This window comes from Engystomops pustulosus, chromosome 3 (genome assembly GCF_040894005.1).
Source record: "Engystomops pustulosus chromosome 3, aEngPut4.maternal, whole genome shotgun sequence".
Classification (NCBI taxonomy): domain Eukaryota; kingdom Metazoa; phylum Chordata; class Amphibia; order Anura; family Leptodactylidae; genus Engystomops; species Engystomops pustulosus.
In genome coordinates this window covers 132945867-132964784 of record NC_092413.1, presented here as the reverse complement: position 1 = coordinate 132964784, position 18918 = coordinate 132945867, and the positions used below count along the sequence as shown (strand labels likewise).

At 38.5% G+C, this 18918-nt stretch overlaps 1 protein-coding gene across 4 annotated transcripts in view; it reads left to right on the top strand.

Annotated features, from left to right (window-relative positions):
• COL19A1 (collagen type XIX alpha 1 chain) overlaps nucleotides 1-18918 on the top strand; it is a 553058-nt gene that overhangs the window by 260278 nt on the left and 273862 nt on the right. For all 4 annotated transcript variants that reach the window (XM_072142184.1, XM_072142183.1, XM_072142182.1 and 1 more), the window contains one exon: nucleotides 8435-8488. In XM_072142184.1, the coding sequence (XP_071998285.1) occupies nucleotides 8435-8488 (54 nt within the window). The remainder of the gene's footprint in view (nucleotides 1-8434; nucleotides 8489-18918) is intronic.

Below are 18918 nucleotides of genomic sequence, written 5' to 3'. Positions count from 1 at the left end.
AGCTGTTTGTATTCTCCTATGGCTATTTTCTAGCCAAGTATCAAAGGAAGCACACTACTATGCCAGATGAGATGACACTGAGTTATTGCCTAATAGAAATCCAACCCCTACTGAATTTTGCCACTTCGGCCTTTGCTATGGATATGTGCGCCACTAAGCGCAGAACACAGCGGTCGCAAGTCTCACTACAAATTGCTCAGAATTGGCAAGTACATGCACTGCAGAAACTACAGCCACCAGCAGATCAACCAGAAATCAAATATATAGAACGCTACTGTAGGCTTCAAGAAGCTGTTTGTATTCTCCTATGGCTATTTTCTAGCCAAGTATCAAAGGAAGCACACTACTATGCCAGATGAGATGACACTGAGTTATTGCCTAATAGAAATCCAACCCCTACTGAATTTTGCCACTTCGGCCTTTGCTATGGATATGTGCGCCACTAAGCGCAGAACACAGCGGTCGCAAGTCTCACTACAAATTGCTCAGAATTGGCAAGTACATGCACTGCAGAAACTACAGCCACCAGCAGATCAACCAGAAATCAAATATATAGAACGCTACTGTAGGCTTCAAGAAGCTGTTTGTATTCTCCTATGGCTATTTTCTAGCCAAGTATCAAAGGAAGCACACTACTATGCCAGATGAGATGACACTGAGTTATTGCCTAATAGAAATCCAACCCCTACTGAATTTTGCCACTTCGGCCTTTGCTATGGATATGTGCGCCACTAAGCGCAGAACACAGCGGTCGCAAGTCTCACTACAAATTGCTCAGAATTGGCAAGTACATGCACTGCAGAAACTACAGCCACCAGCAGATCAACCAGAAATCAAATATATAGAACGCTACTGTAGGCTTCAAGAAGCTGTTTGTATTCTCCTATGGCTATTTTCTAGCCAAGTATCAAAGGAAGCACACTACTATGCCAGATGAGATGACACTGAGTTATTGCCTAATAGAAATCCAACCCCTACTGAATTTTGCCACTTCGGCCTTTGCTATGGATATGTGCGCCACTAAGCGCAGAACACAGCGGTCGCAAGTCTCACTACAAATTGCTCAGAATTGGCAAGTACATGCACTGCAGAAACTACAGCCACCAGCAGATCAACCAGAAATCAAATATATAGAACGCTACTGTAGGCTTCAAGAAGCTGTTTGTATTCTCCTATGGCTATTTTCTAGCCAAGTATCAAAGGAAGCACACTACTATGCCAGATGAGATGACACTGAGTTATTGCCTAATAGAAATCCAACCCCTACTGAATTTTGCCACTTCGGCCTTTGCTATGGATATGTGCGCCACTAAGCGCAGAACACAGCGGTCGCAAGTCTCACTACAAATTGCTCAGAATTGGCAAGTACATGCACTGCAGAAACTACAGCCACCAGCAGATCAACCAGAAATCAAATATATAGAACGCTACTGTAGGCTTCAAGAAGCTGTTTGTATTCTCCTATGGCTATTTTCTAGCCAAGTATCAAAGGAAGCACACTACTATGCCAGATGAGATGACACTGAGTTATTGCCTAATAGAAATCCAACCCCTACTGAATTTTGCCACTTCGGCCTTTGCTATGGATATGTGTGCCACTAAGAGCTAAACACAACGGTAGCAAGTCCCCCTGCTAATTCCTCACAAAATGGTAAAAGATGCAAATTAAAATAAAAAAAGTAGAACGTTATTGTAGCCCTAAGAAGGGCTGTTGGGTTCTTTGAGAATCACTCCTGCCTAACAGTAAGCTAATAGAACACCCTAACGCTTTCCCTGACCAGCAGCAGCTCTCTCCCTAGCGGCATCCAGAGACAGAATGATCCGAGCAGCGCGGCCAGCGGCTAGTCTATCCCAGGGTCACCTGATCTGGCCAGCCAACCACTGCTATCGACGTGTAAGGGTACCACGTCATGCTGGGTGGAGTGCAGAGTCTCCTGGCTTGTGATTGGCTCTGTTTCTGGCCGCCAAAAAGCAAAACGGCGGGAGCTGCCATTTTCTCGAGCGGGCGAAGTATTCGTCCGAGTAACGAGCAGTTTCGAGTACCCTAATGCTCGACCGAGCATCAAGCTCGGACGAGCATGTTCGCTCATCTCTAGTGATGATCATAATTAGAGAACAGTAATGACTGTAGCAGAGAAACCTTTTATGAAGGTAACTATTCAGTAGGACATGCACAAGCCTTTCCTTTGAATGACATGAGCACATCTGCTGCCACAGGACATTGCTGGTCACACTGCTCTGGTGGGATTTTGGTCCACTCTTCTTCCAGTGTCTTCCACAGTTCTGTGAATGTTGGGGGTTTCTTGGCCATACCTTTGTCATCAAGGATTTTCCATAGGTTTGCTACCGGGTTTATATCAGGACAGTGGGCTGGTTATGTCATTGTTTAAAGTTTTTTATTTTAAGGAATTGCTTTACCTGATTTGCTGTATGAAAATTGCCGACCAATTGTGTGAGGAACGCAAAGAAAGAACCATGTTTTGTTGAAGAAGGTTCTGATACACACCTGCATTCACTCTGCCATGTAGTCCAACTCATGCTTTAGAAAACATTTCCCCCTCACCCCTCCTACCATCCTACAGCATAGCAGTATATAGCACTTTTACACATAATCTGTCCAAGGTGCCAATAGCAACGTGACACCAATACCTTATTAGGCCCTAGAGAAGTGACCACTCTCTCTTCAACCATTTATAGGGCTCTCACCCTTACAAGGGCAGTACCTACCTGCCTCTTAGTATCTCAACCTATTATTTCTATATGAACATACCAACATATTACTTTCCTTTTTAAATGGAAATTCTTCAGGGATGCTTGGTGGGAGAAACTCTTTTTATGTATGGGCATAAGTGACATGAGGCTACAAACAACAGTAAACTGTTTGAGCAACTGGTATGGACTTGAGGTTATAGTGACTATTAAGGTTATAGGCTATTAATTTAATTTAGTCAATTCTAATTCAGAAATACCATGTATTGGTTATGTTGGTTTCAGGTTCAACAGCAAGAATTGTTGCTGTACAACCTTGAGGGTTTTAGGTTCCTATCAGATACAGGACTATACCTGCTTGGGTTTGAATGTTCTCACTTTTCAAAGAACTGCAGAATATCATGGTGCTATATAAGCATAAAAATAAATAAATTAACAAATTGCAATCCCTCCATCATAAAATGACCTACAAATATTATTCAGGGTATTAACCATGTACATATATTATGTCTTGGCAAAATCACCCTTGCACATCACTGCTGTTGGCATCCAGTCGTCTTTGCAGATTTTACATAACCAGTTGAAAGCGGCTGTAATCAATTTTGATGAATATGAATTGAGACTGTACCATGTTCTTTCTTTTTGCATAAACTGGTCACTTGATTGATTTAATCTCCTGTTGTTTACAGTGTCCTCTATGTAAAGAGACATCAACAGATTACAGATAAAGTGACGGAGTCAGACTCCAGCCTGGTGTGCAGCATAATACCAGAGTGTTCTTTTCATTTTAATAGCATGCACAAGCAAATGATAACGCCAGGAGCATCACTGAACATATGTAATTTGTCTCGGATTTGTCCCTACCCTGTCACTGAACTGATCTCTCTAGTGCTGCTCGAAAGATGTTTGCATCTAACAAAGGGTGGATGCTCTATCTGCAGGTAGTTACTTTTGATGCACAGTGTGAGGATAATAGCTTCTCTCTGAAATAATGCAGTGAAGTTCTTGGTACTTAAAGTTAAAACATGACATCAAATTGGAAGATGTCGGCTACTAGGTAAAGATGTATTATATTTCAAATTATATCTGACACATTTTCTCTACTAAACCAAATTACTCTAGATCCTAATGGGAACAATACAACATTTTACAATAGTTATATCTCCTAAGCATTAAGCTTTTCTTTTTCTTGTGTTCAAACATCTACTAGAGACAGTAAGTTGAATACATGTTAAAAGTGAGTTCTATATATTGACTTTTCAAAAGAAAGAAAAAAAAAACAATTATTTTTCAAAATGTTACTTATTTTTGAGTGTTTTTTCATGTCATGCTACCATTATTTGTATATTTCATTAGTATTACTTGTCATTGCATATGACACGTTATATAACCCGTTGAGTAAATTTTGTGCCTTTATGTGGTCCAAAGCTTCAAATTAAAAATGTGTATGCCCTCATTTCAGATAATGTTATTGGGGTCTACTTGGAGCTCATAAGTTTCCTTCAGTGTATTTATTTCATATCATATTCTAATCACACACCAGTGAAATAGGATACAGCTGAAAATAAAGCTAAATAGAAATACTATAAAACTGTTTTTTCTGGCACCAGGGTATGTATTCCATTGTGGCTGGCAGCGTGGCCCACAAACCACAGGCAGATAAGTTCTTTATCCAGGGGAGAGGGAGGGAGAAATATAGTAGAGATGACAGAATCAAATGGCTGTGATAGCAGAGGGGAGAATGTCATGTTTAATATGCATCTAATGGATCTCATCATCTCTCATCTCAGTCTCATCTCTCTTTCTATGTCCTTCTGAATCATTTCAGTAGTTTATAATAGTTTGTTTTACTTTACTTGGTTCCCTGCCAGCAGCATGTGGTGAGTCTCCGGAGGGGAGGCGGAGGCAGCTGCAGCCGGTGCCTGTCTCATAGTATCATAGTACATAAGGCTGGAAAAAGACACATGTCCATCAGGTCCAACCTATAATAATGTTTTTCCCCATAACCCATCTCCTCTCCTCCACAGTCATCCAACTCCTTCACCCCTTACCATGTGCATTGAGCAGGCAGGATATGTGGAGGAGAGGATAGTGTTGAGGTGAGTAAGAATGCATGAGGAGAATGCCCCTTCCCTGGGACTCACCACATGCTGCTGGCAGGAAGAGAGGTAATGTTAAATAAAACATTTTTAAAACCAGCATAGCACAGGCTATTGGAACCTGTCTTAGTAGCAAGATGATGAATACCAACATAAGATATCCCAGTCCCCTATGTACTCGTCCTACTACTAACAAATAAACCAGCAATACCAATGGGAGTATATAGGATGCCTCAGTAACTGAACATAATTAATTCAAAATTCCAATATAGCTTTATTTAATCGGCCATCAAAAAAACATACAGTTAAAAAAACACACACATAAAAACCACAAAAGATGTGGCGGTGGTCATAAATAATGCAGTACATGTTAAATACATCCAAAATTGCAAACACCAGTATATACACAATCAGGCTATAACCAATAGTATTACCCACCAGTGTGTAATGAGCAGCCAACAATTGTAAAGGTAGTAAGTCTGACCACCGCCACAGCACCCCGACGCGCGTTTCGCCGTCGCTTCCTCTAGGGGGTGTGCTGACATAAAAACCACAAAAGATGTGGCGGTGGTCATAAATAATGCAGTACATGTTAAATACATCCAAAATTGCAAACACCGACGCGCACCCCCTAGAGGAAGCGACGGCGAAACGCGCGTCGGGGTGCTGTGGCGGTGGTCAGACTTACTACCTTTACAATTGTTGGCTGCTCATTACACACTGGTGGGTAATACTATTGGTTATAGCCTGATTGTGTATATACTGGTGTTTGCAATTTTGGATGTATTTAACATGTACTGCATTATTTATGACCACCATCACATCTTTTGTGGTTTTTAAGTGTGTGTTTTTTAACTGTATGTTTTTTTGATGGCCGATTAAATAAAGCTATATTGGAATTTTGAATTAATTATGTTCAGTTACTGAGGCATCCTATATACTCCCATTGTTAGTAGCAAGATGGACAGAAGTTTATAAGAGTTGTTGGGTTACATATAAGTTCTATGTAAACCCTGTTGATTAAATATGAAGAGTCCGTAGTAGATAACATATTTTCTAAATACAGATGATAGACTAGTGAATGCATTTATTAAATATGCTTAATTCCCACATACTTTGATTGATACAAAAAAAAAACCCTTATTATCCAATTACTTTATTCAGTCTCTTGTTATTATTTCTCCTAATGAAAATATTCCATGGAGCAGTAATACTTTAACTTCTGGCATATTTTTTAGAGGCAGCAGGATCTCAAATACTAGTGGTTTTAATTAGGCAGCAGAAACAGAATCTGAAACATTAATGGAAACTTGCTGTGTTCAGGTCTGCAGCTGCTGATGAATTCACGCAAATCAGGCTTTCCTTCTACAGCACTGCTTTGTTAACAATGCGTCTAAAACATATTCAAGAGTAAAGCGAGTCACAAAATTTATATAATCGTCCACTAAATTATCACGATTTCCACCATAGGGCATTGTATTGTTTTTTGGTGCATTTGGGGGGACTGGAGTGGCATTGCAACATTTTTGTGACTTTTTTAAAAGTAGCACTTTGGCCTCGCAAAGCCTTACACATTGCGCCAAATAAATATCTTTGTCCCAATGTGCTTTTGTAAAATACCTCACTCAAGTTTTTGACAGTGGAAAGTCACAAAAAATGTGGTATGAAAAAAAGCAGATGAAAACAGATGATAAATCTCCCCCATAGACATAAAATAACTGTTGGTTTAGGACAGCTTATGGCATATTATGGCATATTTTACAAATATGTATCCTCTATAAAGCTCATTCTAATGCCATATACATGCCTTCTAATACATATATTGTAAATGTAGAGAGGGTTAAAGGAAATCTACCACAAAGATGAAGGACTGTAAACCCAGCACACGTATATGCTGTGTTTGTATCTGCTCTTCTTTTAGCTTCTTATGCCCTTGTTTTTATGCAAACTATGCAAATGAGCCTGAAAGGCTCCAGGCTCCATGGATGTCAACTGAGCCTCTCAGACTCATTTGCATGATTTTTAAAAACTTTTTTTTTAATAAAAACAAGTTCGCTAAAAGAAGAGCAGATCCTGACAGAGGGGGTCACACACCAGCATGTAAGTGTGCTTGGTTTACAATCCTCAATCTTTGTGGTAGATTTCCTTTAAGTCTCAAAAGTAAGGCTTCATTCACATTTCATTTTGGAATCTGTTGGAAGGATTTGTCGGATGGTTTTTATACAACAGAGAGTAAAGACGCATCTCGTTTCTTGCATGTACAGCGGGATATGTCATCCTGTTCCTACCCCTCCTCTCTGAAAGTGGGAGGAGGGAATATCAGCAGAAGCCGGTAATTGGTTGCTTGTGATCTTCATGGTGATTTCTGCAGTGACATCACTGTCCTCAAATGGACAGTGACATGACTGGGGAATTATGTGTCACTCAGCAGAAGAGAGGAGGATGGAAGATGTAATTTTTCCATCTTTCAATTTTCAAGTTTTTGTGTCTTTCAATTCTTTATTTTCCACAGTAAACAATGTAAATTGATCTGATAGATGCATAAAGGATGCATCTATCTGAAATTCTCTAGCTAGGAGCAGTTTCCTTTGCAGTATTGTGGTCAATATTTATCATCAGTAACAGTAAGCCAAAACCAGGAGTAAAGGGTATAGAAAAGTATAATGTCTCCTTCTGTGTAAGGGCTCCATTTCTGATTTTACTTTCCAAAAACTGATGCCCATACTTAACAAAAGACAGCCGCGTGAAACTGACCACATTTATTTTTAATTTTTTTATACATTTAAAACCCCTAAAACTACAGCCAGTTTTGTTTGAAATTTTCCTTATTATTAGTAGGATAATTTGGAATTTAATGAAGTTTTCACTTAAATTAAATGATAAATTTGTTATATGCGTGAGCACAATTATGATCATAGCTTTTTTTAATCATTTTAATTATATTTTACAACAAAAAAATGTATCTAATCACATTTCCCATCTACAAAGGCTGTACCATTTAGTGACAAAGCATAGAAACTCTGGTACATTGCATTGTTGTGCTCTTTGTTCTCCCTATGGACATCTACCTTGTCACGGCCAGAAGTTAACCACAGATATCAGAATACCATCTGGATTTAGAACATTTGCTTCAGCCAGGTCTTCTGTTCAGTATATCGCCAGTGACTGTGTTGTGAAATTAGCCAAGATAATTTGGACATCAGATAACAGAAAATATGTATTTCAGGTCGATTGTGTCAGAAAATGATCCCTTTCTTTGATAATTCAATGACTATTAAATAGCAGAGATACTTTTTAACTGATATTGTTTAGTTTCATCATTATAAGGGAGAGGGTTACCATGCTCAGTAAGGTTTATTTTTAAAATCTTTGTCAATTGATAATACTACATTGAAACGCTATTAATGCAACTAATAACTTAGGAACTTTCTTAGGAACTTGCATTCTACAGTTCTTTGAATTATATTGTTTTCTGAGTTAGGATTATAGTTACTCATATAATTGATTCATTAAATCAATCAATTTATAAAATGAATGGATTTTAATTTATTCTTCTAATTTGTTATCTTCCATACAATACAATTATTTTTGGGGAATTTCTAATTAGTATTTCTTTTATTTTACAGGGTAGACGAGGAAAACCAGGACCTCCTGGGCAAAATGGCCTAGCTGGACCTCCAGTAAGTATATATAAAAAAGTTACAGAGAGTCAGCTCACCTGGACATCAAGATAGGTTTATTTAAATGTGGACACGATATTTGTAAGTGTTGCAAACATGTTGTTCCAACCAAAACTTTTATATCACTTGTTACAAGTCAGCAATTTAATATCAAACAATATATCAATTGTAACACAACATATGTGGTTTATTTAATTTCATGTAACACATGCAGACTCCAATATGTAGGCTGCACCACTAACTCCATAAAGACAAGAATTAGGCAACATTTATCGGACATTACAAATCATAATGCAGTAAACATTTCCGCGATACACACAAAAATGATACCAGTTCACTTACAGTTTGTGCTGTATTGAAATCAAACTGAACTTTTTGGATTTTTTCTTTGAAACCTCGTAACCCACATGGTTTAAATAGAAAACAAGATGTGATTTGTTTTTATTAGATATGTTAAGTCGTATTCATGCGCATCATAGCATGTGTTATTCCTAATACACCTGTATATAATGATAATATTGTGATAAAAATTGTACTGGTGTTTTGGGATCCACAGAAGTTGATCCACAGGAATACGTGAAACCCAATGATCCAAGTTGATTGGGTATGGATCTCACGTGTTCCTATATGTGGATCTTTTAAATGTCTGCCTGGTGTAACCTACACCAAGCCATGACTAAGTTATTTCTATTGAAATGCTTAGCCTGGCCGTGGTCTTGCCCTCTGTTTCCCTATTTTTCCTGGTAGCTCTGCCTTTTATATTTTAATGCCATTTCTTAAATTCATAAGTTTGGTTCTATTATTTCAGTGGAAATGTACAAAATAGTAAGGACAATACTATAGTACCATTTGTTCACTTCTATATTGGTTATCATTACTTTTGCCATGTGTTACATGCTAAGTGGTAGTATTTATGCAACTACTGTAGAACTCCCTATAAAATAAGTTGAAGGGTTGTTCTGGTTGCATTGAAAATTCTTTAAAATAAAAATAAAAATGGAAGTAAGGAAGGAAAGATGCTACCTATGTTAGAGAAATTGGGGGATATTTGTCATACGCCGACGTGCACGGCGTATGATAGCCCCGCTGCTGCATTTTCAGCTTCAGCCTCAGTCAGAGGCTTTAGCCTCTTGTTGTATTGAAATCTTGATTTCTCCCACGCTGCAGTCTCATTTCACTTCATAAAGGAGTCTTTATGACTCTGAAAGGTGTTTCACCAAACCTTATGATGTGAAGCTTTCGATTCACTGTGTGCACCCTCCCTGACAGTCCCCCACACACTCCATTAGATTTCGATCCAGACCATCCTGGTCTTATGGCAGCACCTAAGATGCCCTCACCAGACCCTAACAAGCGACAAATAGTGTTGTGCCTAATTCAGCACAACCAGATCTGGTGAGCCTCTGATCGTATATCTTTAATACCACCATATTATACTTTAACAAGACTACCGTATGAGCCCTATTCGGTCTGTCCTTGTCTGCCTTCCTTTTTCTCTTGATGTATAGGGCAGTGCGCTGTGCAGCGTTTATTCTACACCAGGCCACATGTGAAAAATTACCGTCAGCGAGTGTGTCGGCGCAGGGACAGTAACGTGTGCCGTAAAGGTGGCGGATTGGGGCAAATACTCACAAGTGCTAGCAAAAAGCTGACGTGGTGCAGAGGCCCTGATAAATATGCCCCATTGTCTATAACTCTAATGTGATGTGAGTCAAAATAGGTCTATATAGGGAACTGCTTGGGAAATCATGATTGAACACACACACACTTGTGTCTCCCAAGATGATTCCCCTTTATTTGCACTGGGGGGTGGCTTTTATACACTCTGAATAAGAACTAAAACTGTGCTTTAGTGCTACTTTTCACATTTCTTTTCATTGAACAGGAATGTGTGCTCTGAGACAACTCTGGAATGTGTTGGGGAAGGGCCAATACACCGTTGTAGCTTGCACATTAAAGAGGACCTGTCAGTGTCCTTGATGATTCAAGGAGCAGCTTACTAAAGTAATAACAGTGTTAAACCGCTAGCTTTATTCGAACATAGTGATAAATATAGTAAACACTGCACTACATAGCACTATGAACACCAGACCAAGCTTGCAGCAGTTTGGTGTATTCATTAGGGGGTGATACGAGGAGGCGGTGACTGGCGCATGAAGCCTGTCAGTCACTGCTGGCATATGCCGTGGGAGTGGCGCCCCCTCATGAATACACCATACCAATGTAAACTTGGTCCGATGTTCAGAGTGCTATGTAGTGCAGTGCTTTCTAGCTTTATCGGTATGTTCCGATAGAGCGGTTTAACACTGCTATTACTGGGGTAGACACTCACGACTTTTCCCTTCCCTCATCTCTTTATTTTCCCTACCCCAGTAACTTTTACTGGGGTAGGACTAGGGAGCTGCTTACTTTAGTAAGCAGCTACTTGAGTCATTATTTCGGGTGACAAGTCCTCTTTAATATTTGAGATGTAGAGACAAGATAAAGAACACATACAGATAATGGATTCTGTTCTCTCACACCTACTGCCCATCCTATCTGCAATCAGTGTTGGTCCTCCTAGTCTAGGTAGCCAATAAGCAGATGCAGTCGTCATCTGAAAATGACTGCTGATGCAAGACTTGCTAATGCTATTGCCCTGGGCAAAAATCAGCACTGCACAGGTTTCACAAATCTATACAGAAAAGTAGGAAAAAAGTAGAAAAGGAGGAGCTTATAAAGCATAAGAATATCAGACATCTTCTCTTGATTGGAGAGTTTTTTGCTGTCGCACATTGACATCACACTCACATTCCACATAGCCTCAAAACTTTGACTTGCGGTCTAAGATCTCGGCGCCATCTTGAGTTCATTGTTTACCTTAACAGTATGTTAGGTGGACCTACAGAAAGCAATGTTGGATACTTGGGGGGATGCACAGATATGTATACATTCTTTTATTTTAGGCTATTATTATTCTTTATTGTAATCTGTATAATCCTTTTTATCACTGGGGGGATACACAATACAACACTTTGTTTGCAGCTACCACTCTAGAATCACTGGGAATGATGCATTCATATTTTTTCTCATTTTCTCCATAGCCACCAGGATGAAGCTAGTTTCTGATATCATTTATCTAAAGTGACTATCCCACAGAAGAGTTTATGTAGGATGAATATCATTCAGTGGAAATATTGCATGCATATGTCATTTCAAGCGTATATATGTTTCTTTGAAAGCCATGTAGGAGTCAATTTGCCTGTAGCAGTCAATGAGGCATATTTGGCATTTAGTAATCTTGGAAAGCCAAATGAGAGGTCCTGTGGGAGCTGTAATTGTAGCCAGACTGGATATGTTACAGCTCATCCTTGATATGACTAAGATAGATTGTATATAAACCTAATAATAGAGCACAAGATTCAGATTTATTTTTTACAGGTCAGTTTCCTTAACTTAAACCATCTATTTAACTTAAGTAATATTGTTCTGTGTTTTTATGGTATCTCCATGTATTTTGGAGGTATATTATAGTTGTGTTATAATATCGAGACAAAATCAGTGACTCTCTCAGATCTCTGAGAAATACAAGCAGTAAATCAAACAGAAAATCTGTGCTTTAACATTGAGTAAGGAAATATATTCGATGAAGAAACACTAAAGCCATCATGGAATTGATCACTTTAGCACCTAGAGGCTTTTCAGCATATTTGGTCAATGAATTATAGCTCTGAACATGATAAAGTGAGACTACTTTCTGCACATGAGACTAATAAAAAGGTACCTACTGATTAAATGTAAAAAATATATCTTGAATTATTAAAAAAGCAATAACAGCAAAATATTAGCTGCTTAATATATGAGAAACTGGGGCACTTTTTCTTTGGAGACTAATGCGATATAGTTCAAGTTGTAAAGTAGCATCTTTCTAAGGCATGAATAAGCTCATTTACCTACCTATAAGACTTAAACCTGAAGAATTCTGTTCTCAGAAATCCTGAAGCTCAGAATGAGGATATATAATCCTAGAAGGAATTTACTGCTACAGAAAAAAATCACTTTTACAGTACAGAAACTTGTAACTCAAAACAAAACTGCCTGTAAAATGGACAGCATGTCATGGGTGAAGGAGAATATGAACAGGAGAAAAGTAAAGTGTTACTTCATTAAAATAACGGATCTGTTTCAGAAATGTTTATACCACTCATGAACATATAAAGAAAATCTTTTCTGTAGTACGGCTGTTCACCTCTAATATATAAAGAGATGTTCCCGGGCCTTTTCTTTTTATCACCTATGTCTAGAATAGGTAATCAATATCAGTAGGATATTGGGGTCCAACACCTGATGATCCAGCCAATCAGCTGCTTGAAGTAGTCAACATACTCCAGCGAGTGCTGCCACTTTACAGGCCTGTGATGTCACATATCTTGGTTTTGTGACCTGTTTGCAGCTCAGTCTCTAGTACAGTGATGACGAACCTTTTATAGACTGAGTGCCCAAACTACAACCAAAACCCACTTATTTAATCTGATGTGCAATTTTAAGCAGTAACTTATTGCTACCTATTCTTCCACTTCTTTAATTATATCGGCCGCCTGAGGCCACCAATACAGTTTAAAGAAAGTGGCCAAATCAATCTCTCATTATAGCTTTTCTCCAGGGTCTCTCTGTAGAGGGAGAATGGTGGGTCCAGCAGGAAGACCTCCAAAGATAATGCACTTCTTTCAACACCTTCTCAATTTTCAAGCAGTTCCAAACAGCCAATGAAGTGTTGCTGTAAAATAGTGCTGAGTGCAGCATCTCATAAATTGTCCAGGACTGCAGGAAGATTTCATGGATTTGTTCCTGTTTGGTGAACTCAGATTTAGGCTGATGGCCTGAGTGCCCACAGAAAGGGCTCTGAGTGCCACCTCTGGCACTAGTGCCATAGGTTCGCCATCACTGCTCTAGTAGATATGCTTCAATATCATGGGCAGTACAGAATGTATGACACCGTTCTTGGTAATCTGCTCATCTCCTATCGTTCACATGCAGTATAATAAGTAATGGTGATAAAACGAGGAGCAAAACACTGCTTTTGATGGAAATGCAGTTGCTTAAAGGGAACCTGTCACCAGTTTTTACCCCCACTAAACTAGCAGCAGAGTATGATATGTTCTTTCGGCCTCTTTTATGTGAAATCAGCAGAAAACTATCATCTACTGCCACAGAGGCTGGAGGGGAACATTACTTACATGTTGATATATTTGGCTCTGCAGCAACTAGAACCATTTCGACTCTAGTGTTGTATTAAAAAGATAATTTCATTTTTTTAAACCACATCTGACTTGTAGTTTCTTTTGATATGGGCAAGGAATGTCATTGAACATTCAAGCTGCAGATACTTGCTGCCTAATGTTCTGTAGTCCAAAGCCAATATCACAGGTCTTCTACAATTTGAAGCTGAGATCGGTAGCCCAAAAAAAACCTTCAGCTTGATGCAAAACAAGATTTGCACTTTAATGAAATTGATAGGAACTTTTAACTACAGCTTGCATTTCCAACTATGACACTACCTGTCTCTATCTCCGGTTTTGTAGATTCCAGAACCACAAGCCTGACGAGGTTTTAAAGACGACATTCTCGTCTTTAATACTATGGTTCTAGCTGCTATAGAAGCCAAGATATTGGTGTCTTCAGCAATGTTCTCCTCCAGACTTTCAGTCCGACTCATCTCTGAAAAAAGATGACAATTTTCTGCTCATTTTTATCGAAATTTGTAGGAGCTTTTTTATAGGTAAACAGCAAGGACTTCACATAAAAGAGGCAATGTTGTAGGCAGTCCCCAACTTCAGTACATCTGACTCACAGATGGCTCCTAGTTACAGAAGAATGTCTTGATGCTGAAATTTTACTTTTGTTTTCCTACAATAATGTAGATGAAAATATATAAAACCTGCCTCTCCACATAGAAACAATTAATCAGAGCGAGCAACAAAATACTGAACCGTGTTCATGAACCTTGATTTTAAGAATCAGTAATTTAACCCCTTCAGTACCACACCATGTAAATATACTGAAGCATTTAATGTGACAGATTGCAGAAGGTACGTAAATTTACAACAAGATATTACCCAACTTCAAACAGCTATATCTCCTGAAACCTGGCAACACAATTCTGGTGTCAAATTGAACAGGAGAATCTCCCCTTTAATATGTTATATGGATTGTGTATGCATGCTTCACAGAGCCAGAGATATCCACCCTTAAATTTGTACTAAAAAAGTTGATTTTTATGTACAGCTTTTTATTGCTGATTGTAACTTTAAGAGTGGATAGCTCTGGTTCTGTTGAGCATGCATACACAATCCATATAAATCTTATGAAAGGGTTAACTTGCCTGTTTAATATGACAGGAGAGTTTTGTTTCTAGGTGCAAGGGTTCAGGAGATATAGGCGTTTGCAGTACCCTCCTCATCCCCAGACGCTCATCAGAAGGCAGAATATAGAAGAAGCTGCATTATTGCCGATCTACATGCACCCTCTGCATGTGTATCTGAACCTGGGAAAAGGTGATGGAATACTGCTGTGCATATTTATAACACAGTTTGGTGAAAGGTACTACTTTTTAAAAAATGCTTTAATTGAAAAAATTATAGAAAATAAAAAAAATGTACATTTGTAGTCTATTATTGGCAAATATAAAATATGTAATTATTAAAACTATGGTATGTCTTGAAAAAAAACAAGGTTGAATTTGTTATCATATGTAAAGCTTTAAAGAAGTACATAGCAGAATGTCAAAAAACGACCTGGTCTTTTTGGCACCAATGACCATCGGTACTGAAGAGGTTAAAAGGAAAACCACTATTTTGTTAAGCAAAAAAACTCAGACATACTCACCTGTGCTCATTTTTATTCCCATCCCGCTGCTGGTCTTCTTTTATGTTGTCATGCTGGGATCACCTAGAAAAAATGTTATAATTAGCAGGCCGGAGCGCTGGGACAATATGCACTCCCCTGCACTTCCCTAGGTGTGGGGCATACATAGTTAGTGGCCCAGAGTGCCAGACATCTTGTCTCTACGCTCTGGCCTGTTAAGTTTTTTTCTAGGCCTGTTTTCCTTTAATGATTTACTTCTAACAAATTTCCTTTAAGTTAAAGGCCATTAAACATGTACCGTATTTTGCGCCTTATAAGCCGCACCGGACTATAAGGCGCATTAGTCCGATGCGCCTTATATATGTAATAATTACATATATAAGGCGCATCGGACTATAAGGCGCGGGGTCCGGGGGCGTGGCGGAGGTCCGGGGGCGTGGCGGAGACCCGACGGGACGCGACGGGACGCGATGCCGAGACGCGACGGGGAACGCGACGGGGAACGCGGGGAAGGTGAGCGGGGAAGGTGAGGGGGAGGTGGAGGAGGGCAGCGGACCATACTTACATAGGTCCCCGCTACCGGAGACAGCAGATCTCCAGCGGGAACTGCAGACCACGCGGCAGAAGTTGTTCATGCCGCGTGGTCTGCAGTTCCCGCTGGAGATCTCCGGTCTCCGGTAGCGGGGACCTATGTAAGTATGGCCCGCTGCCCTGTGCCCTGTGCCATAGATAGGGCGCACCGGACTATAAGGCGCACTTTGGATTTCCACGGAAATCCAAGGCTTTTAAGTGCGCCTTATAGTCCGGAAAATACGGTATATTATGAAGGCAGTCTACTATTTTCTTAGGCTTTGTGTATTGTAGATAACAATAGACATGTCTTGCTAGCAGGAAAGCACCACAATGTTCTTATATTTTATATAAAAGTTAGATAATAAGCTTTTCCATTGTGCTTTACAATACAACTGACTTTTATATTTTAATCTGTTATTGTCTATTAATGTGTAACCTTGATGGTGAAAAACATTGTTTCTTAAACATTTCTAAGTTACATAATAGTTCATGATAATATAAGAACTCTTTAGATTTTACAATGAAAAGTCATATGCAATCTTCAACTTCTAAATTCTACTTAATCTTTATTACATATATCAGGTTAGGGAGACATTTGTCTTTTTAAAAAAAAATAATAATATCTCAAAATAGTCTACAGCTATGACTACTTGCATGAAACATGTTTAATGAAATGCAATGAAATAGTCAATTTGTATCAAGTTTTTATGGGAAATAAGTTTTCATTGGGAGTATGCAAAGGATGTGTAGAGTGGAAATATAAGATACAAATAAGAAATCAAGGTCATATGTGACCCTGTACTCTGCATATATAAGGTGAAGAAGTTAATTGGATGTTTTCCAAGAAACTGTTAGAATATACTGCAACCGGAAGAAGAGATAACCTTAAGTAATGAGTGTGCAAGAGAGAGGATAGGTAAAGAATGATAAGTGTGCAGTGGTGTTATTGAGCTTCTCTAAGCCAATAACTATTGTTTCCAAATTTTGCTAATAGATAACATACAATGCAGGTACACATTGTAGTTATATGTAGTCAGGCATAGTTCTACATATCGCATATGGGTTAGTATAAAGTCTAAATGTTCTTTCTCATTAGTAGACAAGTCAGAAACACATCAAAATAAAATGTAATTTTGCTTTGAGCTTTTAAATGTAAATAAGGGTTAACATAACAGAAACTACATCCATGTTTAGGGCATAGAATTGCTAAAAATAAATAATTGGAGGGTTTAATTAAAGTGAAAGGTGACTAATGAGTGTCAACTATTTCTCCTCTTCCTTCAGGTCAGAAGAGTAGTCAGCCACTGTAGTTGACTTCTGTAATTATGATTGGACAAAAAGGTGTTCAGAATACCTAACATAACTTCTAAAGAATAGGTAACATGATTTAAATGAAAAGCGAAAATCCAAATCACCATAAAGCCCATTAGCATCAGGCGATATTGCACAGCTCTTTAAACAAGGACAGACTGCAAAGGTTGACATAGGCTAAATGAGCCAGTATTTAAGATAGGATAACTTTTTTTATCTAATTAATTTGAAAGATAAAGGACTGCCTGAGCTGAACAGAAAAAAGGATTATGCCCAAGCTTAGACTATGAAATAACAAGGAGAGCCACTCAGCTGTAAATGAGATTAATTTATTAAAGAATTATGAGAAGAAATATGCAAATGCTAGATGTAATTGTCAGAACATGAAGAATTAGTATCTACATTTAAAAGCATGAATTTTATAGTTGAGTAAAACAGGCAGACTTTTGTTTTAGTGCTAAAATGTAGCACGGCTACTCCAGTATTTTGCTTGAATTCAATCGCGACCCATCAGTTTAGTAAATATGTGAAACAGTCCAGCTCATTAAGGTCAATGCATCCTTATTTTGCATCCTTTCCTACAGTTAAGGAAAACCCAACTAAAATCCTGATTAAGTTAAAACTATAAAAGCTTTATATAAATCATGCAGAATATACAGTATATGGACATGCACAGCACACACAAGTAAGCAAATGTAATGTAAAAAAATCTGTAATAATAATAGTAATCTTTATTTATAAAGCACCATGATATTCTGTAGCACTTTACAGATTGTGGGGGGAGGGGACACATAGAAATAAAAAAAGACATTACAAAGTAAAAACTGTCGTATGGAACAATAGGAGTGAGAACCCTGCTTGCAAGAGTTTAAAGTTTATGAGGAGTAAGGGGCAGGACACAAGAGGCATAAGAGCTTGTATAATGGTCCAGCCATTATTATATATAAGGGAACAGAATAAAATATTTTAATTAAAAAAAATGCTGCTGCTTGATCCAGTCATCAGCTGCCATCGTATAGACGGAGTCCAAGGTCAATTTGACTGCAGAGAGGCCTGGAGCTTGGTATTTAGTGTTTGCCAGATAACAGACTCTTAAATGAATTTGGTTGAACATTTGGAAATCAACTTAAAATTAACATGCAGAATGTCAAACTGAAGCCTTGAAGAATCAAAAGAAATCTGTCACTTAAATTTGATGTAGTAGTGATAATAGAATGAGAATGGAATGATGTTTTACAGGGTTTGGTCTAGGTCTCTTATCACTGGGTAATGTGATTGCTACAAACTCCAAAGGAATCTTAGACAATTGATTGCTTAGTTTACTAAGTTTAGTAGGAGGGACATTAACACCGACCTCAACTTTATAGAGTGATATAGATTTTTTTTTTTTTGGGGGGGGGAGGGCATTTCATCAAGAGGTACAGCCATATTGATTGAATTGGACCATTGGACATGATCAGGATATGTTTTCAGACTCTAGGTCCAAACACTTAACGTTACATGTGTGTCAGTCTATAAGAAACAGAGAAATTATTTGTTGCATTGCAAGCTCCATGTTATTTTCTGCTGTCTTTGAAGTCCACTATTGCCTTAGGACATACGCACAATGGAGACTCCTCTTCCACAGTCTCTTGTTGGGTGAAAAATTAAAAGCATTGACAGTTAGATAACTTTTTATTATACAAAGAACTTCATTTATCTAA